This window comes from Amblyomma mixtum, chromosome 2 (genome assembly GCF_055824585.1).
Source record: "Amblyomma mixtum isolate Tamu chromosome 2, ASM5582458v1, whole genome shotgun sequence".
NCBI lineage: Eukaryota > Metazoa > Arthropoda > Arachnida > Ixodida > Ixodidae > Amblyomma > Amblyomma mixtum.
In genome coordinates, this window is record NC_143013.1 from 305,683,679 (window position 1) to 305,711,631 (window position 27,953).

The window sequence follows — 27,953 nt, forward strand, 5'->3', positions numbered from 1 at the left end:
AATTTATACCTATGCAGATGTGGGTGGTCTCCAACAAACCTATGTGATTCATGCGGGGTCGTTGAATCTGTGGACCATTTCCTCCTCTGCTGTCCAAAGTTCGCACTTCAGAGAAAGATTTACCTGGAGGTCCCTCTCTCCAGGTTAGGGCTCCCGTTATCTATGCCAGTGCTGTTATCGTTCGGAGCGAGCGCAAAAGGATTTGCTTTGAGTTCAATTTGTGAGAATCTACATGATTACATAATTGCAACTGGTAGGTTGATTTGCTAACTCCTTTAAAAGTCTCAGAGTTTTTTTTTATTTTTTTTTAAATTATTATTATTCTCGCCAAAATGTTCTTTGTTATTTCACTTCAAATATTCTTCTGTCGTTTTTCATGAATACATTTTTCAAAATTCACGTTTAATCCTATGAAAATCTTCTTATGTATACCACTACACCTTGGCCAATCCCCCCACGTGGGTATGTGCCATTATAAAGAGGTGAAGAAGAAGAAGAAGACTCGACCATGGACGATCCGTCCGCAGCTCCCCTGGATCTCGGTGTTTCACCGGGGGATGATGGAGCTGGGGGAGGACCCGGAGACCTGTTCTTCAAGTGTGTATCTTCCTTATTATGGACAGGACAGCGATTCGTCTCAGCATTTCACTTTCGCTGATCTCTTGATTGACTTTAGCACATCCACTGCTGCAGTGGCTAGAAGCACGTCGCCTTCTTTCCACGAGACGCCTTTTAGCACGCTTTTCTTCCTTAGCCACTTCCTTCCTGTCCCAGTGATATACACTGGTGTAATTGCAACCACACCCTGTAACCCTTGGGTGGATTTTTGTCCATATGGGAACCACTGGCATCAGTTCCGCAAAATTTCTCACCGGGCGCCAATGGTACCATGGTCAATCCTACCGACGTTTGGACGAAAGAGTGGTCCTCAATAACGCCCTCAAAATACACCACGCGAGTTTGCACTCATACCAAGGTGATCTCATCCCGCCGCGTCCGCGATCACGTATACCGCAGAATTCAAAGGGAATTATACTAACCCATGGAGTAGAAATGTGGAGGCTAACGAAAACGGTTCAGCTCAAGTTAACGACAAGGCAGCGAGCTATGGAAAGAAAAATAATATGTGTAACGTTAAGGGACCGCAAGCGGGAAGAGTGGGTCAGGGATCAATTCCGGGGAAGTGAGGTCCTATTCGAAATCAAGAAGAAATGGGCTTGGGCAGAGCGCATGCAATGCGAAGGCAAGATAACCGCTGGTCCTTAAGGGTAATGGAGTGGATTCCAAGAGACAGCAAGAGTAACAGGGGGCGGCAGGAAGATAGGTGGGCGGATGAAATTAAGAAGTTTGCGAGGATATGGTGGCCGCAGCTGGCACAGGACAGGGTTAATTGGAGACACCGGGTTGGTGTTAGACCTTTGTAACCGGGTTGACGCCACTCTTCGCAACGCCACTTATCCGATCCGCCATTCAGCTCCACACCGATGAAGCACTATTCGCAAGCAGCGACGGCTGTACCGTTTCGTTGCTCCACGAGCGTTTCCCTGTACCACGTTCCTGAGCCATGCATAGCGCTAGATGTGCACTCTAAACATGAATACTACTATATGGGAACAAAAAGAGAGTAGGCTGTCCTCTAGTGAGCTCTCTTTTAAGAAATGGAATCCTCTAGAGGACAGCTTATTCCTATTTTACTCTTTTACCGTGTAGAGTGTGCAACGACAGTGGTCCTCCGCTCCAGGTCTTACCACAGCGTGTCCTTTTTTCCCTCACGTGTGCGCAGCCCCGTCGGGGAGCTGTTCAACGCGTTGGCGTTCCTGTGCTGCTGCGTTTGTTTCTGCCTCCTGCTCATCATCTTCTTCATCCTGTCGCTGCTCGGCCTGATCACCATCCCGGAGCCCAAGCCGGCGGACACCGTGTTCGAGAAGTGGGCCGTCGTCTGCGACGCCCCGCTCTGCGCACACGTCGCCCAGTGAGATGCCCCACGGTCGGTCGGGACCGGCTTTTTCTGAGAGCTTGACGCTGGGTGCGGTAGACGTTGGAACTGGCGCGGGCTGCTCAAGGAGCTTAAGGCGCGTGTTTGGTTGCTAATGGAAAGAGCGCGGCGACACGATGTACAGAAATCCTGAGGCTGTCCCGGGCACTAGTTCATGTCTCGAACATAGTCTAGGATTCAACGAAAGTTTGTCTGGTCAGGCATGATACTGAACAAGTTTAAAGTCACTGACCACGTCAAGGACTCTGTCGATTCAAATTTAACACGACAGCGTTAAAGGCTCCGTTCTCCAGAAAACCCGGCGTCAGCGTCGTCGACGACAGTGTTGGCGTTGTCGGCATCGGCGTCGGTGTTGTGAGCAAAACATCCCCGGCATGGCTCTGGCAGGTGGTCACCTGAGAGCAACCTAGGAGGCAGGTGTGCCACCTAGATCACGTGACCTTGAGGTGTCATCGCAGCATGGCCACCGGATAGCGAGCAAACTGCCCACCGTGGCAGGTGGCAGTTAATTAATGATTGGTCGCTCGGGAAGAGCAACCTGTGTCGCACAACGCCCACCGGTGGCAGCACCTGCCATCGCAGCGCAGTGGCGCATCTCTTAACCGCTGCACCACCACTCCAGGAGTGGTATGAGGATTCCCAGGGATCTATGAATGTAGAGTAGATGATGACCTTCTGCATATATGGGAATCAACCCATTACGCTATCGCGTCATGCCCTTAAGGCGGAGCTTAAGCGTCCCCTCCCGTTATTCTTTCAAACGCCAGCTTAAAAAATGCGTCTGTGTTCTACACGAAGCTAATGGTAACTCCTGGTATTTCTATAGCGCCTTTATGTCTACTCCTGGGACTATACAAACTCTCTGAGAGTTTAACATTTTTGTTCACCGTTGAGCTCACGATTTAATAGGCTATTAATCGGGGTGATTACTATAAACAATTGGTTTGAGAATGTCAAAATAAATTGTAGTCTTCGTCAACTTCTTCCCAAGTTTGGGTCTGATAGTCTCAGCGAAGAATGCATGGGCGCAGAAGAGCGCCCTACAATACCTTTTCTTCCACTTCTAGCCGCAGCACTCAGCCCATATCGTATTAACTCTCGCACGTGCATCATTCTACACGCAGGAAAATCCTCGCTAAGAACGGAGCGATCGGCGATGCCGCAGTGGCTGTACTGCTTTGCATGGGAGTCACTGCTCCCCATCTGACGGGCATCGGGGGAGGTCTCATGGCTGTCTTCTACGACAGGTAAGCCGCGCTACGCACGCGAAAAAAAAAGGTTCTGGTTTGTGCTAGTTTGACTATGCTGGACTTGTAGAAAATTATGGGGACGCTTAAACTGCGCCAAGGGTATAACGTGACAGCGTTGATGGCTCCCTTCTGCGGTACCTCTTCACAGACAGTGACTTTTGTTTGCTGACATTCACATATTTATCACAACAAGTTTTCCAGATTCTTGTCTTCGAAACTGTCACACACTCCAGTTCAACCACAACTTTACTCTAATTAGTAATAACTTTACTCTAATTAGTATATAACTAATTAGCGCCCATTAAATGAACTCTACTACATACAACATTACTAAGCTTCATATTGAGTCAACATCACTCACATACCCCCCCCCCCCCCCCCCTCCTCTCTCCTCCTGCCTCAGGCAAATCAACGTGTCTACGTGGCCTATTCGGAAGCGTTCCTGGCTCGAATTCGTGGGTTCGAATCACGACTGAAATATACAGAAGCTTTTTTTTTACGTAAAGTCAATTGCTTAATATAATTAAGTCGTTTGAGACATGCGCTGACCTCTAATTCACATCACAAGTCCTCTTTTCAATTATTTTCATACAACACATAGCAGCATGACGTCATCGTGACGTGGGTTTTTCGACACAAGAACGCCAACGGGAAGACGTCGGGGTTTCCGCTGAACGGGAGTCGTAACGCTGTCGCTTAAACAAAGAGATTAGGCAGGGTTTAACCACGGTTATACCCACAGGTCTAGCGACTATTCTTTTCAGTTCCGAACAAGCGAATGCACTCTATGATTCAGGGTGACTTTATTTTCACGGCCCGTTATTAAAGGACAAATGTTGCGATGGGAGCCCAACAGCTATTCTTCTGCTAAGTTGCTGTGTTAAAAAAAAAATGTTGGAATGGCTGCATTTATATCAGTTTTCTTGCTCCTTTCAGTGAAAGCTGGTTACTGATATTTCAAAGTGCCGATGCGTTAGAAGTCGCACAGACAAGTGCTCATGTTTTCTGGTTTCAGGTCCACGAAGAAAGTCCAAGCCTTAGATGCCCTTGGAGTGTCCCCAAAAAACCTGCCAGCTGATATGTTTTCAGCGAACATTTCAGCTTTGAAACTCGGTACGCTCACGTCTTTGTTAGCATGCTTCCAATTCCTTTTGAATGATAGCGTTTGACATGAGCACCCTTTTTGGATCAATATATCTACTGTCTACGTTGGAACAACGGCACATCTTACCGATGCTGAAATGCGATGAACTAATACGGAAAAAAGGACTCGTACTTTCTCCTAAAAATGGCCTTGAAACTGCTTTGGCCGATTACGAAAGAAGTAATATATAGTTGTTAAGGCGCCTTAGAGAAAATTCTTCCCGAACCTCCCACATGAGCTGATCGATACCAAAGGTGCAACACTTAGCTCTTACAAAGGCACCCGTCAGACTGGCCCTCTGAAAAAATCGGTTCTGAGGACAGGAAAGATAGCGATAACTGGCTCACTTTCCTGTGCACCTCAACCACGCCGTGAGGGAAGGTACATGGAGGATGGAGGAGGAAGTGAAAGAAGAGAGAAAGTAGTGGAGTTAGTGGAGGGCTTGGGGATAATTTCAACCATGTGGGGATCTTTAACGTGCACTGGCATCGTAGAGCACGCGGGCACCTTTTGCGTTTCGCTTCCATTGAAGCGTGGCCGTTTCGGCCGAGATTGTCGCCTGGTCCTCTGGCGCAGTAGCGGAGAGCCCTAACCACAAAGACACTCAGGGCGGCTGAGGTGTCTACCGAACGCGAGACATTCACTACGCATTTTTTTTTTCCTGCGAGCCTTGCTGGCCTATAGACCAAGCCAGGCTTACCCAAGCCTTCCAAGGCTGTCACCGCCACTGAGATTTCATGTATGGTTTCGGATGCTGATCAGGTGCATTTGTTTTCTTTACCAGCAAGCTCAAGCCCAGCAAATCTGTACGAACACTTCTAGTTTGCACGACTGCCACCACATGCCGCGTGGCGCTGAGCACTCAAAATACCGCCGGAATTTCGAATGTTCGGTAGGCCCATTGATTTTCAATGGACTCCGGAAACGGTTTATATGTGCGTAAGAATTCTATAGGCCAGATTTTGCAGTGAGTAGGAAGAGTCGGCCATGAAAATCACTGTGTTCATGCAGAACATCTCGGCACTCTTGTTTTCTCAAAAGTGCATGTTTAAAATATCCTCATTGAGTTACGCGGTGTTAGCTACTGGCGGCCACCAGATCACACTAGTTGGTGATGACCAGGAAAGCTGAACATGGACATGTGCCAGCTATAGAGGTCAAGTTCGGTGAAGTTCCGTTTTCTTCGCGCAGGTGCCAATGCTCCCATAGTGCCAGGCGCCGTGGCAGGCTACCAGGCCCTGCACAGCAAGGCGAGAAAGATGAACTGGAAAGACCTCTTCGAGCCCGCCATAAGCCTGGCCAAGGAAGGATTCACGATCGGACCGCACCTTGCCGCCGCCCTGGCCAACAACGAGAAAGTGCTGAATGTCTCGGCCGCCCTCAGGTGTCCCACAATTCTTCCGCAATTCGTTGCCTGTCGTATTACCACCCATAGAAATCCAGCTTCAATTGTTGATCGTAATCCCGCTTTGTTGACCAAAAGAGACAGACCACTGTTGATCGAAGGGCACGTTTTTACATCGTTAACGCAATGGGTATGTGATAGGTTGTTTTTGTGACTTAAATGAAATGAAGTTTAACCTCAATATTGTTTAGACGTTTTGCAAAGTGTCCACGTATAACCTCCTTCGCTCTGCAGTTGTATTTATTTTATGCGCCTCGGCATTTACAGCGTAAGCAACTTTTCAAGAAACCGTCTTGTTGGTGGCGCTGCAGGAAGCGGTTCTCAAATGCTGCGACCGGTGCCCTGCTTCGCAAGGGCGACAAGTTGGTACAGCCTGAACTCGCCGACCTGCTCACAAAGCTGGCTGAGGGAAAAGCGGACTACTTCTACAAGAACGAACTGGCTGAAGATATCGAGAAGTCCATCTCGGCTGGAGGTACAACAAGCCATGAGGTTAAGGGATCGCTGCCAACTTTAGCAAACAAGCCATGAGGTTAGGGGATCGCTGCCAACCTTAGCAACCTTAGCGTCTCTCCTGCTAGAGTAATGATACGGGCCATACCTCGGAAGTAGCAGTGCATTCACGAAAAAGTGGACTACTTCTACAAGAACGAACTGGCCGAAGATATCGAGAAGGCCATCTCGGCTGGAGGTACAACAATCCATGAGGTCAAGGAATCGATGCCAATCTTAGCGGAACAAAAAAAAATTGCATGTCTCCTGGGAGAGTAATGATACGGGTCATGCCTCTGAGGAAGCAATTCATTCACGACGATGCCTACACCTGTATACCGACTATATCGTTAACGCTGCGGCAGAACTGGCAGTGTAAATCTTATTTAGCCCTAAAAGCCTTCGTGTCCAGCTAGGCACCACAATGACGCTGTTGATATAAGCCGCGGTTTCACATTGGAGAAGATGCATATACCAGGCGTTTCACCTAAAAAGTTCTGCAATGTTTTTAAAATAACTTTGTTGAGTTAGAAAAGCGCTTTTTTTGGCATAGCATTGTCAGTGGTGTAGAATATCAGAATAGAGTTAAGACGTGCTTTAACTAGTAGATTGACTAACTAATATTGAATATGAAAGAAGCCAACAGCCACAGAAACGAAAGGACACACGGGATTTCTTAACTAATTTATTTATTTTTTGCTGTTGTTCGATTTAGAATATTACTGAATATGTTATTGCTTAAAGGTAATTGATTAGAAAAGCAGAAGAAAAAACAACCACATGCCGCCGGTGGGATCAGAACCCACGACCTCCGAATTACGCGTCCGGTGCTCTACCGCTGAGCTACGGCGACGGCTGTCAGATCTTCTGCTTTCGGGGGGATTTATGTATTCTAGTCTCCCTATTTATTGAGAGGCGTCTAGCAGTTCGTAAGTAATATCCAGATCACTTATTATAATTTTGAAAACTCATTTACCTTTGGTGCTGTGGCTCAACAAATATTGGCTGTTTCGACGATTTGCATGCACTGGAGGGGTTGATTTGCCTGCAAGGTTTTCGAAAGTGCACGCATTTCGGCGTGATGTTGGTAAAATTCGCTGGAGTACAAATTCTAAAAACTGGTATGAATATTACTTATGATGGGATAGCTACAGGCCTCTCAATAAATAAGAAGACTAGCAGTAATAGTTAAAAAGTAACCTTTTTAATGTTAGCCAACCAGCCAGCTAGTTAGCACGTCTTAGCTGTCTTCTAATGGGCTACACAACTGAGAGTTCTATGCCGCGAAAAGCGCTAACTCAAAAGCCTATTTTTAAGAATGCACAATAAAGATAGTGGAAAGAGGGTGGCTCGACATTGTGCCCGTGTGCACATTTTTCGCCTTAAGCGACGTCAAAAAATCCCCTCACCACATAAATTTCTTCCTTTAATGCCTCATGCACGGCTGTAAAGCAGCGTTATACGTAGAACTCACGAGCAGGAAACGTCTTCGTTAACTATCCCCGTTAACTATCCCCGTTAAGCCCCGTGTTTTTACCCAATGCTAGAAGCTATGAGCGTCGCTGGAAAATAGTGGGAACTATAGATGTACACGTTTTTTCATCACCACTGCTCCTCTTTTTGGTGCACTCATATTACCACACTCACCGAAACAAAGCCATTTCTTCTCTTCTATCTGCCTTGCAGGCGGCGTTCTAAACAAAGCCGACCTCTCCGATTACCAGCCCTCCTGGCAGGATCCCATCACCGGCAAGATGGGGGACGAGAAGCGCATACACTCGGCTCCCATCCCGGGCGCGGGTGCCATTGTGGCTGCGGCAGTTCACAAGATAAGCGTACAGTAAGCTTCTTCTCTCTCTTCTACAGTCTTGCATTACTGTTGTGGCTTCAATAACTGTACCTTATTAGCACCACTGTACGGTATAAGTGGGAAGAGATGGTGCTAAGCTCTATCGGTCATTATTTGTGCCCGCAGTCTCCTGACCTGCTTGCTGTGGCTGCCAACCTATACACGCAGGTCAAATCGTGTGACGTCAGCAGTCGTCACTGAACGTCGCAGAAGCGCCATATGTTTAAAGCTAGGTGTAGAGTGTGGTGGATCGCGATCGGTACATTTTTGATGTCCCGTGATTCTACACTCTTAGATCGGTCGTCTGTATGGTTTTTAACATTCTGCGTTCTCAGCTACCCTCGCGCGGTTAGCCTGTGGTGTTCTCCTTGTCTACACAGAAACGGAATCACGCATACATCGAATTCCTGATCCTTCGACAGCGCCGCCTTTCGTAGGATGAAACCAGTGCGAATTAGGTGTTAGTTTTATTCACCTTGGTTCCGCTTTGCACATGAAGTGCCTAATTACTGCAGTTTTCATGTGGCCTTGGCCATCCAAAAAAGGCACCCTACGTTGAAGTGTCAAAACAAAGCTGTGCCCTCTAAGACAACAGTGATATATGTGGAGTTACGAACATCGACGATATCGATTACAAAGTGAAAAGAACATATATATTGACGAGAACAATGACAAAATAAGCGACCGGCTACGTATGCCCCATTTTATCGATTTCCCGTACCGTGGCTTAAAGGGCAACTGCAGCACTTTTTTGAGAATTTCGTGATATTCAAGGATTCAAATCTATATTGGTTGTAGGTAAAGTATGCCAAGTGTTTTCGCACTAGCATTTAAAATAGTGACGTAATCGACGATTGACTTTTGCGCTTCTCCTCAATGCAACGGAGGACTGCAGGGAAACTCAGCGTGACGTCACGGAAGGTATGATTTCAAATTACCGCTGTCGTCAGCCACACTCTGCCCTGACTCGTTAGATGCTGCCAAACAACTCTCGGCAGGGTTCACCTTCGGTGGCGTTGGTTTTTTTTCCTTCAAAGCAGGCGTTTGTGTGTTGGAAATGTACCGACATGGGCGTCCGGAGGGGGGGGGGGCAAGGGGGGGCGGCTGCACCCCGCTGGAAAATCACTCACTCGAACCGTGAGTGATGGCCGCACGTCAGGGGCGGCGGTGCACTCAGCCAAAAGAGTAAAAGCGGCCCTGCTTCCACGCTTTGGGTCACATCTGCAAAGTGTCGCGTCCGGGGACGCGTCGTTGCAGACATACAGCGGCACCGGCGAGCATGTGTTTCGAGCCGTCTTGAGATGTGTGCCTGTTTCTTTGATCTCTAGAGAGATAGCGACACGGAGGCAGACAGTGCACACCCCGGCCACCGATGAATTCTTCAGGAGGGAGGGACAAATCAGCCGTGTCCATCCCCGCTTTGTCGGACTGCTCAGGGGCAAGCGGGCGATGAGTTGGCGCCGCCGCCGCTCGCTGTCTCCTCCGATCCACGGGAGAGCGCAGTTCGGTACAAGCGCCGCTTTCAGAATTTTCGGCAAAGGGGATTAGCTGCTTTTGTTCACGGCGACGCAGTCTCCAGAGGCGCCCCCACACCAGCGTTCCTTGCGTCTTCTCCGGAAACCAGCGCCTTTGGTCAAGGCAGCCCGATGGCGCCTGCCTGGCTCGCCTGTCACCTCTGGCTGGGCCTCAAATCCCAACAGCGCCCATGTACTGTGCGATGTCAGTGCATGGTAAAGAGACCGTCCGTCCCTCATAGCCTGAGTCGTTTTGGGGCTCTGAACCTCATAAAAACACACAAAACAAATTTTCCGACCGGAGTGGCGAGTGTCCCTTCCCCTCGGAAGTCGCGCGGCGTTCCTTGCGTGTGCGCGCCTCTTTGTTTGTGCTTCGGTGTTTTTAGTGGCCGGTTGTCAACGAAGCTGAGAACAACCAAGACAGCGGACGAGAAAACGACGAGCGGCGAGTAGTGTGTGTGCAAATACTCGACTGTGCGGTTGCGCGAGCAAGATGGAGCGAGGTGTATGAAGCTGCGAGCGTGCATTTATCTTGTAAATAAGTTTTCGCTGCATACATAGTCATTTTTTGTTTTCAACGTACGCATTCAACCGTTTTTCCAATCAATGTGTATATATTTTTAACACTACCAACCCCGAGGAACTCCATAGCCAGCTTTGTCTCGCGCGGTCCCGAATGATGGATATTCGACGCTTCTTCAAGCGTCAGCGGTTGTCTGACGAAGCATTATCCAAATGCGCCCCTGCAGATTCTGGTGTGACATGTGACAACGGTGTAGCATTTGAACAGAGTGATGCAAGCTTTTATCACCGGACAGTAGCTGATGTCGTCGACTCCATGGAAGGGACTCTGTCAACAGTGAGTTCAGGTGATGCAGCAGGCCGAGATGATTCCATTTCTCCTTTCTTGGGATTCAAGTCCGGATTTGACCAGAGCGATGCAACCTTTCATCACCGGACAGTAGCCGGCGTCGTCGTCTCCATGGAAGGAACTCCACCAGCGAGCTCCGGTCACGCAGTAAGCCGAAACGATTCCCTTTCTCCTTGCTTGGGATCGAAGTCCGGAGACAACATCAAGAAAACAAATAACTTGCCTCAAGAATATGACTTAGGAGAGTTCCTAGGCAAAGCTAAACTCACTGGCATACCGGACTTTTTGAAGTTACGTCTTCTTACTAAGCCATGGTCGCCAAATGTCACATATGATTTTAAGAAGGATGTAACACCTGGAAAGAGGCCTTTTCGACATCAGTGGCTAGGAGATTACGCCCCCTGGCTTGCGTACTCAGCGACAGCGAAAGGCGCCTTTTGTCGTTTTTGCGTCATTTTTCCTCCGCGTGTTCACCGGGGTACTCAAGGTAGTTTTATCGTGCGCGCTTTCAGTAACTACAGAAAAATGCACGAGGCGTGCAGGGATCACGTAAAATCCCAATGGCACCAGGAGGCAATGACGGCCTCACAGAACTTTATGGATGTGATGAAAGGCAAGCAGCTACCCGTTGTACAGCAGCTGAACAGAGCACTGCACGCGCAAGTTGAAAGGAACCGTGAGAAACTATTTCCAATAGTTTCCACCATTGTCTTTTGCGCGACGCATGACTTGCCGATTCGCGGCAAGCAGTCCGATAGTGGAGTCTTCAATGATCTGCTTGACTTTCGTGTAGAAGCTGGAGATACTCTACTTCAGGAGCACTTCGCTTCTTCTGCTGGCAATGCCAAGTACACTTCTGTCCGCGTCCAGAACGAGATCGTCACAATCTGTGGCGACATCCTGAGAGAGCAGATAGTTACCGAAACTAACAAAGCGTTTGCTTTTTCCGTTCTTGCTGACGAAACTGCAGATATTTCAGGAAAACAGCAGATGTCTATAGGCGTTCGCTTTATTGACAAGGCGGAAGTCGAAGTGTGCGTTCGAGAGCAGTTTTTGGGATTTGTAGAACTGGAGCAATTAAACTCCGCTTGCATCGCCGCGGCAATCTTGAAGCTTTTGACGAATGTCGGACTGATTCTTTCGAACCTCGTTGGACAGGGGTACGATGGATGCTCTACAATGGCTGGAAAAGAAGCTGGAGTGAACAAAATTATACAAAAACAGTTCCCGAAGGCACTATTTTTCCACTGTGCAAGTCACAAACTAAATCTCGTCATCAACGATTTGAACGACGTCTCTGAAATTCGAAACACAATTGGGATAATCAAACAAACCATAAACTTCTTCCGCGAGAGCGTGCTCCGGAGAAAATTGGTGCCCAACATTCCGATGCTGTGTGAGACAAGATGGTCTGCAAAGTACAAGTCTATTAGGATCTTCTCTCAGCATTACGTGGCCATAGTCGAAGCACTCGAGCAGCTCGCGTCCACGGAATCATGCTCGAACGCTGCAACTAGACAACGAGCTCACATCCTCTACTGCGCAACAACAAGCTCATCTTTCATCGTCTGCTTGCATATTGTAGCGAAGTACAGCGCTCGGCTCGAACCAGCTACGAACATTCTGCAAGGTGTATCCATGGACTTCCATTCTGTGCATGGCCACATCACTGAGCTACAACGTATTTTTCGCGGCCACCGGACAAACGCTGTAGAGGAGTTCTCTAACATCATGAATGCAGCAAGGGAGGCAGCCAATCACTTAAATGTGGTGATATCTGTACCAAGACAAGTCTCTCGTCAGGCCCACCGAGACAACTACGGGATTCAGTCGCCAGAGGAATACTACCGTGTGGCACTATATGTGCCGTACTTGGACTCCCTCACTGCTTCTTTAGCTCGGCGCTTTTCTGAAAGCAATGAGAGGAGCTTCAAACTTCTCCAGCTGCATCCATCAAAAATGAAGCACTTGAGCCGTGTTGAGTTCGCTGTTCTCGCCGAAGAACTCCAGTGCTTTTACGGCATCGACAACTTCAAGGAAGAGGCCATCTCTTGGTACGAGATGTGGTGCAACAAAACTGGGGACCCATCAGAAATAACTTACTGCGAGCTTCTACATCAGGCCAAGACATTCTTCCCTGGTGTTGCAAAAGCCATTGAGGTGGCTCTGGCTTTGCCAGTTACTACCTGTACGGTCGAACGCTTCTTCAGTACAATGAGGAGAGTGAAAACGTGGCTACGCTCAACGATGACAAACGACAGACTGGACGGCCTTTGTATGATGAGTGTGCACCGAGAGCGTGTAATGAAGCACAGAAATGAATTTATCACCAGTGTCATCACGCAATTCGCCCAGAAAAATCCGAGGCGTCTACAGTTTCTGTTCAAGGAAGACTGACTGAGTGACTGTCGTTGCGTGTTTGTGAACATATTGTGCTGTGTGCTGGTCATCAATCCGGGTGTGTCGAGAACCCGTATGCAGCAAGACTGAGCACTCTTCTCCACGAAGTGATAGTATCTTTTTGCATTTTTATTAATTTTAATTGTTTCTTCGTTGATAAACTCCAATGTATCTCTCCTAGCCTCGCTTTAATTTGCTGTTTGTAATTTTTCTTTCATGTGTGTATTTTACTTATTTATTTTATTTGTATATAAATAAATAAATTTACTCCGCAAATAGTGCCTTTTTGCTACGAACATACCCCCCCCCCCCCTCCGGCGCCAACAACCAATGGGGCCCCCCCTGCAAAAAATTCTGCGGACGCCCTTGTGTACCGATACCTTCGATGACGTCATCATGGCCCCCCACTTCGCGTTGTGCGCTGCGGAGAAGCTTGAAGGGCGTCCGGATTTTAATCGGCGATTACTTCACTATTTCAAGTGCAAGCCCAAAAAGACTTCGCATGCTTTACGTGCAGGTTTCACACATTCGACCCTCTTAAGCTCATTGATTTCTAAAACCTATGCAGTTTCCCTTTAAGCATCGGCAACATGCATGGTGGACGGCAATAACTGCTAAACTGCTCTGGGGAACAGCTGGAAAAAATGTTCTGGTAACCAGCACAGAGTTTTTCGCTCGAAACTAATGAGTCTCTCACGTACTGTCCCTGAGAAGGGGCTTTTAAGGAAATAAAAATGAAATTAAATGAAATGAAACATAAATACGCAAGAAAAATTACATTTTATTTCGTGTCCATAGTTTTCCTTTGAAAAAAAGCAGTCAATGCACAGACAGAACGTGTCGTTCTTTTCGTATTGCTTGTCTTCCTCCCTTCCTTTATTTTTTTTCAACAACAGCCCAGTTCCAGATAACGTGGTTTGGCTTGTATAGTCCGTATCATAGCGACTTCGTTGTTCGAGGGAGCTCCTCACATAGTGGCTGCAGAGTTATCTTCGCTATGTGGCAGCCTTCAGCTACGCTCAGAAACTCTTCTCCACACAAATGTCGTCCTTGCCGTAATTAAGACAGTACATTAAAGAGCTACAGTTTCGTGTTCGCACATTTGAAGTAGTGGCTAAGTGAAGAGCTTCTTATTGGAAGGCTCACTACAATCGCATGGTTAAGCATTGCGTGCAACCAGCAGGACGTGTAACTTATATAAAACCCACAGTCACGTGAACGTTGTAGCAATAACCATGCGGCAGAAGTATTCGTCACAATAATCCTGTAATGATTAAAAACCTAATAAAAGAAATTACAGCCGACTTAACTCACTTGACCAAATGCGAAGTGCGCAAGCAAGTCACGTTTCATTTTGTTTTCGGCTTGAGGCTAGCGTTTAAAGGTCCACCATCATGCAAATATCGGGGAAATCGGTGATTGGGGACCTTAGTGGTAGCACACCATAAAATTTTGGGACCGCTTAACGTACCAGCGTTGTGTTCTGGATCCACTGCGCACGGTTGGAAGTTGATGAAGACGCCGACATGCAATGCAGAGCGCGCGAAAGTGGCGGTTAAACACGAACAACGATTGGTTGCCGCGATAGCACAGTGCTCTCGTGCAGTGGCCGGCGAAGCTGATCTGTTAGCTGGGCCGCTGTGGGTTCGAATCCCGGGTGCGTCCATATTTATTTCCAACTAGGCTAGCTGGCTTTACACGAACAGACAACGGGTTTTTCGTGATTTGAAGGCTAACTGCTGGCGCACTAAAATGACCAGGCATTTCGCTTATTTGTCTTCACAACTTCGCTAATAACGGATGCGCCGCAGATTTCAAGGCAAAATTAATTGCCACGACTTACCAGCCGACTTTGCCACTGTACAAATTCACTAAGGGTTGCTAATGAGCGCATGAGGAACGCTGTCATTTCATATGTCGGCAACGCGTGTTGCAGGACTGTGGTACGCCGAGCTGGCATTTCCAACGGGCAGTATAGAGAAGCTCAGGGGCGCCTGTGAGCAAGCAGCCGCTATAAAAGATCGCTATAAATTTATTCTGCCATATTTTGCATTCGTTCGCAGGAAAATATCGATCGAGGAGGAGGGAAAGGCCAAACTGCCCACTATGTCTGCTACCAGGATTCACCAGTGAGTGGACCTCTCCACTCTGCGCTCTTCCCCTCTTCTTCATGCAACACCTTATAATTTCGCCAACCTTAGCTGCAACCAGTGCTGACATTCTCTTGGTGTAAACGTTCAAATATGGTGCGAACATGCTATGGCCATGGTATTCAAAAAGTACGCAAGTTACGAATGCACTGTGCTCTAATTTAAGTGCTAATCTTCGAACAGCTTGCAGTGTTTCTGTGCTTCCACAAAGCATTATTTGCGTTGCGGGGACCGACACCATGCGCTATATGAGAGATGGCCTGCGATATGTTTCCATATGAAGCTAACTTTCCGATAAAAACAGCCATTAATGTCCTTCCGTCTTTTTCTGTGCCACGGTCCTGTTTCTATTCCGAGCTTATGGCGTGGATACTGACTGACGAGGCCGGGAGGGAAATTTATAGGTACAAACTAAACTGATGTGTGTAATTGAGAATACGATTTAGCTGCAGCGAAAGCGCCTATCCATGGCGCTCGCGTGGTTAGTGCACCAACTACGTAGTTTCCGCACATCTGGTTGTGTTTTAGCAGACACTTTAACACAGAATTTGATTTTCAGGGAAGAAATTTTACAATCAGGAATTTCACTATTATGGAAGGCGTTTTGTTTGTTTTTAAAATGTCACCTAAACAATGAGCCAATTCTTAAGCTCCTTTTAAACTCGCAGTCTGTCAGCATATCCGCAATGCCACTTTCAGTCTTGCAGGAAGTTGTGTATTCCACTGTGAAACAACAAACACCCGCTTCACGTTGAGCACGAGCTCTCAATGTCGAATTCCGGTCGCGGTGGAGGCCTGCGACGGGAGGGAAATTCGGAAACGATCATGTGCTGTGTGATGTCATAGCACGTTAAAAAGCCCCAGGTGGTCCAAATTAACCTGCAAGCATTGAATATAGCGTTTCTCAAAACACAGTAGCACATTAAAGACGTTAAGTTCTTTTTTTTTTTACTCTCTTTTGTGATGCGAACGATAAAGCGGAATTCAACCTCGACTCCAACTGTAAAGCTGCAACACAAGACCTTGCACTAAGTTGTCTAGCCAAAATACTAATTGTTTGCACTCACTGGACATGTTTCTTCATTAACCTAAGCAGCTCCCTCAGACCCTATTTTTTAAAGCACGCCCCTATCTTGAATGCAGAGAATACGTTTTTGAAAATTTATTCTGCTCTGTTCTCAATTCTGAAGCTTCGTGGAGGCTCTAAAGTTCTCTTTGGCGAAGCGACCTGAGCTCGGAGACGTGAAGGATGCGAAGGATGTGAGTAGATTTTGAATCTAAGCTCAAAATTTCACTTTTGTCACTCATTCTATCTGTGTGAGTTGCCTGTCTGAAAAGTGCCAAGTTGTACGCAATAGGACTAGATTAAAAACAAAAAAAAGCACCTGTGAGCCCCTTTCGTGCTTACTGAAGGGAAGGCTGCCTTAAAGCATGGTCAGCTTCTATGTGAAGGTGCTCATTCGTATTGTGCAGTAGGGCTCGGACGTGCCCATCCCTGAGTGCTCGAGACTCCTCCGTCTGTTTTTCGTGATGTAGGTTCAGAAGTAGGTCGACCACTAAGCTATATTTTTCGACACGTCTACATATTAAGCATCAAATAGGCTTATGCGACTCACAAGTAGTTCACTGGGGCCATGATATGGAAGAAAGAGAGTGGCAGAAAAAGAGAGGAAGGAACGAATGAAGGAAGAGGAAATTAAAAAACGATATAGAAAGATATAAATAAGAGGATATAAAGAAAAAACAAGAAAGGAAGCATGAAGGAGTAATAGGAATAAAGAGAAGGAAGGAAGGAAGGAAGGAAGGAAGGAAGGAAGGAAGGAAGGAAGGAAGGAAGGAAGGAAGGAAGGAAATAAGAAAGAAAGACAGGAAGGAAGGCAGGAAGGAAGGAAGGAAAGAAGGAAATAAGAAAGAAAGAAAGGAAGGAAGGAAGGAAGGAAGGAAGGAAGGAAGGAAGGAAGGAAGGAAGAAAGGAAGGAAGGAAGGAAGGAAGGAATGAAGGAAGGAAGGAAATAAGAAAGAAAGGCAGGAAGGAAGGAAGGAAGGAAGGAAATAAGAAAGGAAGGAAGGAAGGAAGGAAGGAAGGAAGGAAGGAAGGAAGGAAGGAAGGAAGGAAGGAAGGAAGGAAGGAAGGAAGGAAGGAAGGAAGGAAGGAAGGAAGGAAGGAAGGAAGGAAGGAAGGAAGGAAGGAAGGAAGGAAGGAAGGAAGGAAGGAAGGAAGGATTTTCAGAAATATTGCTCGACTAAAAGCTCTGCGATATTCCACTTGGTGGGGTTGGTCGTGTGCTGATAAGACCAGTGATAATTCGTAGCCGCATGGATATGTACAGCTTTACGACTCGATCATCCACGTGTTCACCTTTCACTGAAAGCACCATCGCAACTTCTCCTGTGTCACTATGAATTGGTGCGCCAACCTGCCCTGCATGAAATGCAAAAAACTGAACAATAGTCAGGAGAAGAGCCTCAGTCTTATAGTAAACGATTGAACAAGGCCACTTCTAGCGGACGGGGGCTCCGCCAGCCATGGTTCATTTTATTTTGTGTTGTCAAAAAACCGATCTTCCTTCCTTCTCTCTACAGTGGGTACCTTACGTGCATCTCGACGATGAAATCGGTTTGTTCTTGTGTGTGCAGAAAGAGAGCGGAATGGTCGCCGAGATAATCGGATATGCAGTGCAAAAATATGACAAGAAGAAGCCCCTGTCTTCGGCCGCAGAATATGGCATCAAGTACGCACCCGAAGAAGATTTTGGCGGTGCTCACATGACCATAGTGGGGCCCCGAGGCGACGCCCTGTCCATCACCTCCGGCCTCAACGGAATGTGAGTCCAGGGTCGGGCTACGAAATACTCGGCTATTCATTAGCCCCTTAGTAAGAATGATACTGCACAAAAGTATTTCTTCCGACAAACATCTTACAGTGACGCTCACTGTTTGAAAGTTCAGTAAAATTCAATAAGAACTCCGCTGTCGGCATGTTCTAAGCCTAAACCCACAACCTCCCTCCAGAAGCCAACGCAGCAGCAGAATGAAATGCAGCGAAACCAAATTCATCGGCGAAATGGGAGAGCGATCATTGCTGAAACAAATATCGCCATCACCACCATCAGCCTGACTGCGCTCACTGCAAGACTAAGGCCTCTCCCATATCCCTCCAATTAACCCTGTCCTGTGCCAGCTGAGGCCACCCCATCCCCTCAAACTTCCTAATCTCATCCGCCCATCTAACTTTCTGCCGCCCCTTTCTACGTTTGCCTTCTCTTGGAATCCATTCCGTTGATCCTAAGGACCAGCGGTTATCTTGCCTTCGCATTACGTGCCTTGCTCAAGCCCATTTCTTCCTGTCTCTTCCTGTCGCTGCTAATGCGGATTTATCGCATCGTATCGCATGATCAGCAGCGTATTTTTTTTTCGCTGACAAAGAAAACTATGTATACATTTTATCAATTTCGGCTTATTTTGTTCTTCATTATCATATAGATTACATAATAATTACAGCTGTGCCCGCATTTATGGCAGTATACATGCTTTCAACTTATCGTCACTCCCGCGCGCCATCCGCCTCTGGAAAGATCTTCCGGACTGCATAGCCCTGTAGCGCAATCTTGACACCTTTCGCGAACATCTACTCGAACACTTCGTTGATAACGCTTAGCATGTCATTTACATAATCTTGATTCATATAACTGTTTTCAGCTACTTGAGACTATTGCCTCATTGTTTCTATTTATGCGCAGTTATCCTCATGTATGCCTGAGATGTTTTTTTTTTTTTTGTATAACTCTGTGCATTTCCCCTTTTTTTGTTCTAAAAAAACATAGTTGTTTTGTATTTTTACCACTTTTTGTGAATTGCAGTATTTTATTATCTGAACTCTATTGCTTTTGTCTGCTTTGCTGCACTTCTACTATGCTTTTGATCTCTAACCTATTTTAAAAACTTCTGTTTTTGACCCCCCTTACACAATGCCTCTTTTGAGGCATTTAAGGTATGCGTAAATAGATAAATAATTTAGGTATATGTTCTTCATTTTTCTAACTTGCATGTTCATAGCATCAACACGCACAAAACGTGTTTTTTTGCCACTGCCTTGCAGGCTATACTAACGCGATGGAAAGAAACGCGAACAGCGCGGCGCCTACGCGCTCCGCTGTTCGAATTTCTTTTGATCGCGCTTTTACATGGGTGGTACGAAAAAGACGTTAGAGTCGTCCTGGAATGTATCGTGGACGACTCAAGCGTCTTTTTGCTGTCACCGAAGTTAAAGAGCATTGAAAAGAAATTCGAACAGTGGAGCGGGTAGGCGCCGCATTGTTCGCGTTCCTTTCCATCGCGATTGTACATAGAATCTGAGCCCTTCGTCAGGTAAACTAGCCTTTTTGCTCCATCAACCCGTTTCCTTGGAAAGAAAAGTTAAAAATTAGAATAGGAAAAGCTGCCTGGCTGTACACAATCACACCCCTATCGATGAAGATGTAGGGGCTGCAATTCTGTACAGCTGTACCGCTCAGACGTACTGTCGTGACTGCAGTAAGAGAGGGAAGAAACTATTTGCACAAAATTGTGAATTTGCTGGTTATTTGTTCACCAAATTTGAACAATATTTTTGATATTATATGCCAAGATGAAAACTAGTTAAAAACCAAAAAAAAACTGCTTTTCACGCATAGTTACGGAGTAATCAGTAAATGAATGCCTGTTCCCTCTCACACTGCTCACGGCTGTATCTGGTTGGCGTTGCGCCGTCTCTGCACGATCATTCTTACAGTGGCTCCCCTGAGCTGCCGTCAAAGCTGTGCAGGGTCGCGGTCACAAGCAGGTACGCACTGTTTCATAGTATTATTATTGTCGGCATGAACCTGCAGGTTTGGCAGCGGCTTCATGACCGCCTCGGGCCTTCTTCTCAATAACTACATGGACGCCTTCGCGAAGCCAGGCAAGCAGTTCGAGCTGGACATGTCCCCAGCTAACCAGATTGGCCCTGCCAAAAGGCCGATGACCTCTATGGTGCCCAGCGTAATCACGACGTCGACCACGCCCTCTGATTTGGTGGGCGCGTTTGGTAGCAGCGGCGGGCTTCCAGGCATCTCGGCGTTAGCTCAGGTAAGGGGCATCCCCATGGGGGTGAAACTTAAAAAGATTGAGCGCATCCAGAGACTGAGTTTATGAATTAACACGAGGGCCTTGAATCGGTGCGGCATTGGTTTGCCGCTGGATGCATCCATGTGCTGAATCGCATCGGTAATGAAAAATGTGAGCTTTTTGGATGGCACTCTGTTAAAGCCAACCTAGAAGCTCGGATGTGCTGGCTGCACAGGTGACCTAGAGGTTTGGGCATCCGCTCCGCAGACGAGAGGTCCGGGGTTTGATACCCAGAGTCCCCGAGTGCCTAATAGTTTTCTAACAGGTATAAACTTTTTCATGGCCTGATTCCCTGTTCCTCTCAGCTTAAATGCTTGGGAAAATGTGACTCTAACCCCAATTCGTGTAGACCAAACACGAAGAAGCCAGGAAGATATGGGACTCTTGACAACAGAAAACAAAGTGACCAAGTGTGCTTAGCCAACGTTTTGTCAAGAGGACTCGTTAGCCTTGTTTTGAGTGGACCAATCAAGATAGCCTTGGCATCTTAGGCCCAGATTACCTTGCCTGATTAAAATCAAATCATCATCAGAGGGGACATGCTGAATGCCCCTAGTAATTCAAGGTTCGTGTAACAGCAAAGACGTGATGAGCACGGGTGGAGGTAATCTGTCCGAAATCTGCTAAACGTCGTTTTTTTTTTTTTGTTTTACCTCACATTATACTCTCGTCCTGTGAGACAACATTGGTCGTTTCAGCCGCTTTCATGCGCCGGCAATTTGTGAGGTGGCAAGGTTCTCTAATGCGTGCGAGCTTATTGTTACAAACAGATGTCCCACGCTGCAGCTCATCACATGCACCCGCAAGTATGCGCTACCACGGTGCGTCTGGAACGACTCGCTCGTACAGCCAACTTTCCGGTCCACCACACCCAACACGCTGTTCACGGAGCCCAGAAGAAGGGATTTCGACCCGGTGAGAAAAAAAGCGCTCACTACCTCTCGTCACAGCTTCGCCGTTCTATGTTAAGCTGAAGTTCGAGCGTAGGGAACTACAGTACAGTGGTGGGCTATCAATAGGCACTTTTCGAAGGCACAGACTTCTTTGTGAGATACTCTCTCTATTAACAGCGCTATTGTTGCCCTCTGGACGCTACAGGAGTAGGGAAGAGTAGGGCAAAACGTGACACAAATTTGAAAATCATCGCTTTCTTTTTGTTATTCGCACATATCAGAAAGCAAATATTACCGAATTATTTCCCATGATCCTTGATCACGCTCACCAAATGTGAAAAGGCCTGCTGAAGAGGAACACAGTGCGCTTGACCGCAATTTGAAAATCCGAAATGCCCACCCCGCGGGTAAAAATTGGACAGTAGGCGGGGAAAAATGAGACGCCCGTCCAGAATCGAGATATTAGCTTTGGTTTGGTTTATGAAGTTTAACTTTCCACAGCGACTAAGGCCATGAGGAACAACGTAGTAGAGGGCTCCGGGTAATTTCGAATGCCAAGGGCTCTTTAACGCGCACTGGCATCGTGCAGCACACAGGCCTCTAGCATTTCGCGACCGCCGCGGCTGGGATCGAACCCGTGTCTTTCGGGTCAGCAGCCGAGCACCATAACCACTGGTCCACCACGGCGCCTTAAAATCAGGGTATTACTAATCCTTTAAGTATATGCACATAGAGGTGGCTTTATGTACAACAGACTGAAAAGCTGGGCTAGTTGTAGGTTGTTCATGATGAAATTTATGGGCGCGAACAAACAAAACACAGAGAAGAAGGCGCCTGTCCTGTGGTATATTTGTGTTTTGTTTTGCTCACGCCCACAAATTCCATCATGGCATTTATGTACGTTTAAATAATCTTTGAGGGCCTAATCGAATTCCAGACAGTGTACTCAGACCTCAATTCGCTAGTGTTTTCCTCATGGCCCAATACAACCTTGGCATTTCTGCAGCCGTGTTTTGCGTCTAGCCCGCCTACGCGATATTTTTCTAATGTCTTGCCTTCGTCGCAGTTTTTTTTTTTTTTTCAACTTTAGTCTTCCAATGGTGTTTTCGCCCAGCCCTCTTGAATGTACGTGCGATTTGGGTTCGATTCGTCGCGCGTAAACACGTGGATTTGAATGCGATTGTAGGCTAGATTGAAAAGAGCTCGCTCCATTTTTAGAATGCGTTGAACATGCAGCTGTTCTTACCCACCGGACGGAGTGCCATGCTGAGGTTCGAGAGAGTTTTTGTGCTGTTCCTGTATTTCGATATTCTCTCAATCGCTCTGTGGTATAGGCGCCTTTGGGAGCACCAAAACGATTGGTAGAGCCACGGCCCAGCTTGTATATCTCGCGGAGCTTATTTTGAATGTCTTCTGTGTGCTGTTGGCATTCGCTGTTTTCGTTTTGGTCGTTCGGACTATCCTAGAGATCAGGAAAATGGGAGTTTTAGAGCAAACAATAAAACGATAATCTTTACTACAGTCTCCCCAGACCACCAGAATGTCGCGTTTGCCCCACACGAAACCTGCGCTGCTAAAATTACTTCCAGATAAAACCTCGAGACATCAAAATTCTAAAACTTTTCATAAAAGAAGACCGATAAACGTTTGTAATAATCAAATAATTTCATTACATAAAAACCCCAGCCATCAAAATTCTTAAACTTTTCATAAAAGGAGACCAAAAACACTTGTAATAAGCAAATAATTTCGTTAATCTAGGAGGCCAGTTTGACTGAACTGGACAGTTTTGAAAAATTTGGCCTGCAGAACTTCCTGACATTTCGACCTCTTTATCGTTCACCCAGGATGGCTTTACAATTTCTTTTTCTGCCTACAAGAAGCAATGCGGTCAACATTAGGCTCATTTCTAGTACGTAGGGCGGGTCGTACCTGCTAAATTTCTATTTAATGTGTCTGCAAATTTAAAAGTTGTGGGACGCTAACCAACAAACTGTCGCTTTTGGCCCCACGTCACGTTTTGGACTACTCTCCCCTGTGCAGGGTGTCTCAGGGAAGACTAGGCAATTTTAAAAAATAGGTTTTTGAGGTAAAAATATGGATTTTCAGCAAAGTATTATCAGCGTTATCGGGCACCAGAAAACCGGTGAATCGTGTTAAGTAGTAAGCTGGTTAACTAATTTTTACTAATTAACTCTTTAACTATCGGAGTTAAGTGCCTAGTTGCAATTAGAGATTTGTAGCCGGTCGTTAGTAATAGCTACATCAGTTTTTACAATTTCGAAAATGTGATTACCTTGGCGCTGTGGCTCGACAAAATTTGGCTTTTTTGACTAGTTGCGTCCACCGGAAAGGTTGCTTTGCCTGCATGCTTTTCGAATCACATGTATTTTGGCACGATGTAGCCAGATTTTGTCGAGCCACAGCGCCGAGGATAATCGCGTTTTCTAAATTTTAAAAACTTATATGGCTATTACTAACGATCGGCTACAAATCTACAATTGCAACCAGTTGCCTAGCTGTGATAGTTAAAAAGCTAATTATCGGAAATAAGGTACACAGCTTACTACTGAAGACAATTCATTGGCTTTCCGGTGTCCGCCATCACTGGTAGTACTATCCCTCAAGAGTCATTTTTTACCCCAAAAAGCTAATTTTTGAACATTACTTAAATTCTTCCCTGAAACACCATGCATATTTGCAGCAGTGTGGCCAGAGCACGTAACCTTCAGTCAGCCACGCCTCACGTGTTGCATCTCCTTTGGTGCAAAAGGCCAACGCTGACATATACCAGCAACAAAACGCAACCAATCAGACGGCATATAGTGTGTGAATTATGGTAAGCGGTTAGAGAAAAACTGGGGCCGAGATTACTGTTTCAAGGTCATTTATGAAGTTACATTAACCAAGTTTTATTTCACATCGAGGATGTGAGGAGCGGGGACAAAAAGCCTATATAGGCTTGACGGTGGTCCCCGCCCCCTTCAGCAGCTTAATTGTGCACAATCACACAACGCTACAGTACATGGTATGCCTGTGACATATTTAAATAAAAGAGCACATTGAATCGAAATATACAGGGCATCAATAAGGACATAACCATCAAACATTCATGTCAAGAGGGAAGGCACAACAGCAGGCTGAGTTAGTACAGTAAAGAAAGAAATGATACGTTGTTACCCTTCTCTAATTACAGTTCATCACAACTGTTTAAAATGAACGGCATATTATGGGACAGCATTTGTCTGCCGTAGTTAGTTCGCGGTAAAGACCAATTGTCTCCATGCGCGTATTGTAGGGGCGTTCTCTGCATATTAATCTAGACAAATCAGCGAGACAAATTACACAGGAGCTATCTTATTCTGGGATTTCGTCTTTAAGCTGTAGATGTGTGTTTACCGTTGTCGAAAACCTTCGTTTGATCTTGTAGCACTCATTAACTATACTGGTCGATTCGTATGCATGATACCTTAGGGAATAACAGCAGTTGACCACAGCATTTTTCTTCTGGAATTAAATGTAGCCTCTTAATTTAACTTACCGAAAATTCCCGACTAGGCGCTGTCAAACTACGCTCTACAGAGGTACCTAATTACGGGCAAGAGATCAAACAATTCTAAAGAAGTGCGTTGGTGCCATATCTTTTAATTGCTGTGCCGGTTGCATTTACTGGGCAGCGTCTTCTGTTGAACACAGACAGGAGCTTTGCCTAATTAGCATGCCTGGCCGCTCGCTAATTAACTGAGATTCAGGTTCAGTGGCTTAGAAAACGTTGGTCATTCTCTTCCCATGCATTCATAAAGAAGGTAAGATAACATTCAAGCACACGAATCATGAATAACTAACCCGGACGGTGAGCCCCTTGTTATGGGCGCGTTTTCAGATGGTCAAATGCGCAATTACTGAGTACGTTTAAAATGTCTACATATCTTTAAATTAGTTTTCCTTTTGGGAAATGGATTGAGGCCACTCGAGAGATGAAGCGTCTTTTTCTAGAGCGTTTTACTTTTCTTGAAGTATTTGCAAGAAACGGTAAGGACATGAAAGGCGGCGATATTCATTAATGTAGGTTCTCATGCGCTTTTAAAAGGGCTCCACATAGTGTGGAAACCAGCAGGATGTTCGTTAGACTTGTGGCGACGCACTGAAGCAATATGACGTAACTAAGAGAACAAAAGCGGCAGAGAATTAAGGCGCCTTTGAAATTTCGGAGCCTGATTTGACCATAGGTGGTGAATCAGAAAGGATGGTGGAAATGAGTGGGGAGACGGTATTGATACCGCTAAAGGCATCGCGAATGTTCGCTGTGCATATGCTTCGAATAGACGAGCCCACCCCCACCCGAGGTCTGCAGAGAAGAAACCCAAATAAAACTTTCAGCGCCCTCTCCATATGCTGTTTTCTGCTTACGAACCCCAGATAAGAATGCTCGCGCGCTAAGAATTGGAAACAGCGCTACTGATGCGTGGCTTGTAAAGCAGTTTTTCAATGCACGAATTTGCAGGCGTCCATACTTCGCAAGCTGGGTAACAGTGTGACGGAGAAGCAGATTCTAGCATCGGCCACGGGCATCCTCGTCACAAACAGCGGCAGTTGGCTCGCGCCCAACGATACCAAGCGCGTCGATGGCAGCCGCGCAGGTGAATGACCCCGACAAAAAAAAAATTTAAAGTCGTGTTTCAGCTAACAAGCCCGATGAATAAACTAAAATATTTCTATGGCCAGAATGATGCTCCGGCCTTCCTGTTAGCTCTTTGCATGACATTTCTGTTGTTCACTAGAGAAAATAACAAAGTTGCGTTTGATTCGGCAGGGAGGCATACTACACCTGATTTATAATGCTACCTTAGTTGCAGAGAAAATAAAAGGGAAAGAGCACATGCGTCTCTTCTCATTATACGTAGGAAATGACGTCAAGTGTTGAAGCGCACAAAAATACACTACAAACATTAATATCGCCTGAACTATAGAGTATTCTAAGATCGAATGTCCGTTTCATTATCTGGACATGCATGCAGACATAAGGCATACGCACGAGTATTAGAATGGCTGGTGCACGGTTACTGGTCAGAAGATCATACTAGCGCCACTACGATTCCCTAAAGAAGCCACTGCGCTTGGCCATGAGGCGAGCTGGTCGTGGGCGTTGCGCCCTCGGCCGGAGGAGTTCAACGTCCTGGGCCACGTCCTCCGCATGACCTCCACTTAAATGAATCATAATTACCAATTATGACATGTTTTCCATTGACCAACAATCAAGCTCGACAGGACCCGTACCACGATCGGATCCACTGCTCAGGACTGGCCAAGCGGCCACTTTCATACCACCAGTGAGTGGCCAGTGTGTCTGAGAGAACCATCGCTATAAAGAGTGACGGTTCATAAACGGCTGAAGACAGAAGCACGACATATAGTCACGACCCGGAGCCGCGAGCTTGGTACGTGTTTCTCTCTGTACATCGTTCTGAGATCACCCCGTGCTAAATGGTTCGTGATTTTTATGTTTACTGCTTCAACACTAAGCTCTTTATTTGTAGGACTGCTACGTGTAGATTGTTTTCTCCTCCTTGCCCGGGCTGCAGGTTTGTTTGCGGGCAGATTTCGCGCCCAAGTAGAAATTTGTGGCATCGCTTCTTCAGCCAGTAGTGCGCTTAGAATCACTATCTGCCTCGCTCGTGCGACACAAATGGAAAACTTCCGTCGTACGCAAGGCTGACCGTTAAAATTGCCTCATAATCACGCTGAGCGGTGTCGCTCTCTGTCGGAAACGGGCAGAACTAGTGCCACGAGAAGCCTGTTGAATGACTTGACTTAGCACAGTGACTTTGTATCAAGTCACTGTTGTTTAAAAATTTGTTTCGTACTGGCGCTTCGACTGATGACGCACGGTACAGTTCCGACTTGATTACAGTCAAAGAGCTCTCAAGCATTTCTCAAGTAACACGAAACAAAACTTTTACGCTGGCCCGGAGCCTCCGCGCGGCTGCTCCTCGAGCTACTGCTCTCTGCCGTTTCCGGCAGATGGGGACACTGATCCGCCGAGCTAGCAAAGGCGCGATTTTGAGCGCCGGCCTGGCGAATTAAAACAGCTCTGTAGCAGGAACCACGCAAATATCGACGCCAAAATGCATCATTGTACCAAAGAAACTGCAATATACAGTCTTCGCGCAAATTTTTACCTGGAGAAAATCAGCTGCCTCAGAAGAAAAAAATCAATGGATTAAAATTTAAAAGTATGTGCTTTTTACGTTATATAAAGGCTATAATTAATCACGGGACATGAAGCGGCTTTGCCTCGGCAGGTGAGTGCGATGACTAGTACCAAAGCTTTTCTTTCCTTTATTTCGGGGGATTTCAGATACCCTGTTCTCCCAAACGTACACGACGCATTTCCAGCCCACACCCATTGTTGATGGGCTCATAGTGACAAAGAAGACAAACTACGGATAGCGGACAATTGCACCGCAGACAACAATAAACACACCAGTGAAACAACAACAAGCAAGTCATGTTCTAAGACAACCCGCTATCAAGACAAAATTGTGCACTACATAGGTAGTTCCAAAAGTCCGCGCACCTGTGTGTATGAAATAATAGTATCGGGATGGATTTTATGCTCCTTCTACATCTATAATCTTCGTAGGTCCCCAAAGCAATGTGGGCCCAAGTGAGCGCGTGCGCACAGCAATACGCCTTGCTGATCAGAATCTGGTGTTATTGTTATTTATGATACAACACAACAAGAACAAAACTATACAGGAGGTCCCGTAGTCAAAGAGTGGACCTCCTATATTAATAAGCAAGAAGGCACTACGTATAAAACATAGCAATTCAGTGAAGAATT

At 46.4% G+C, this 27,953-nt stretch overlaps 1 protein-coding gene across 1 annotated transcript; it reads left to right on the forward strand.

The window, feature by feature from the left end:
* Positions 1-508: 508 nt before the first annotated feature.
* On the forward strand, positions 509-27,559 carry LOC149364800 (scoloptoxin SSD14-like). The gene is made up of 13 exons (XM_089568761.1): positions 509-597; positions 1,784-1,972; positions 3,121-3,243; positions 4,262-4,359; positions 5,582-5,774; positions 6,107-6,270; positions 7,974-8,127; positions 14,985-15,050; positions 16,262-16,331; positions 17,709-17,896; positions 19,940-20,177; positions 25,614-25,749; positions 27,468-27,559. Exons 1-13 carry the CDS (start codon positions 509-511, stop codon positions 27,557-27,559), a joined length of 1,800 nt encoding a protein of 599 aa, XP_089424887.1.
* Positions 27,560-27,953: the final 394 nt, after the last annotated feature.

Coding starts and splice junctions, on each gene's coding strand:
- LOC149364800 (XM_089568761.1), top strand. CDS start 509: ATGGACGATCCGTCCGCAGCTCCCCTGGATCTCGGTGTTTCACCGGGG. Junction 6,271..7,973: donor GAAGTCCATCTCGGCTGGAG/GTACAACAAGCC, acceptor TCTGCCTTGCAG/GCGGCGTTCTAAACAAAGCC. Junction 16,332..17,708: donor ACGTGAAGGATGCGAAGGAT/GTGAGTAGATTT, acceptor TTGTGTGTGCAG/AAAGAGAGCGGAATGGTCGC.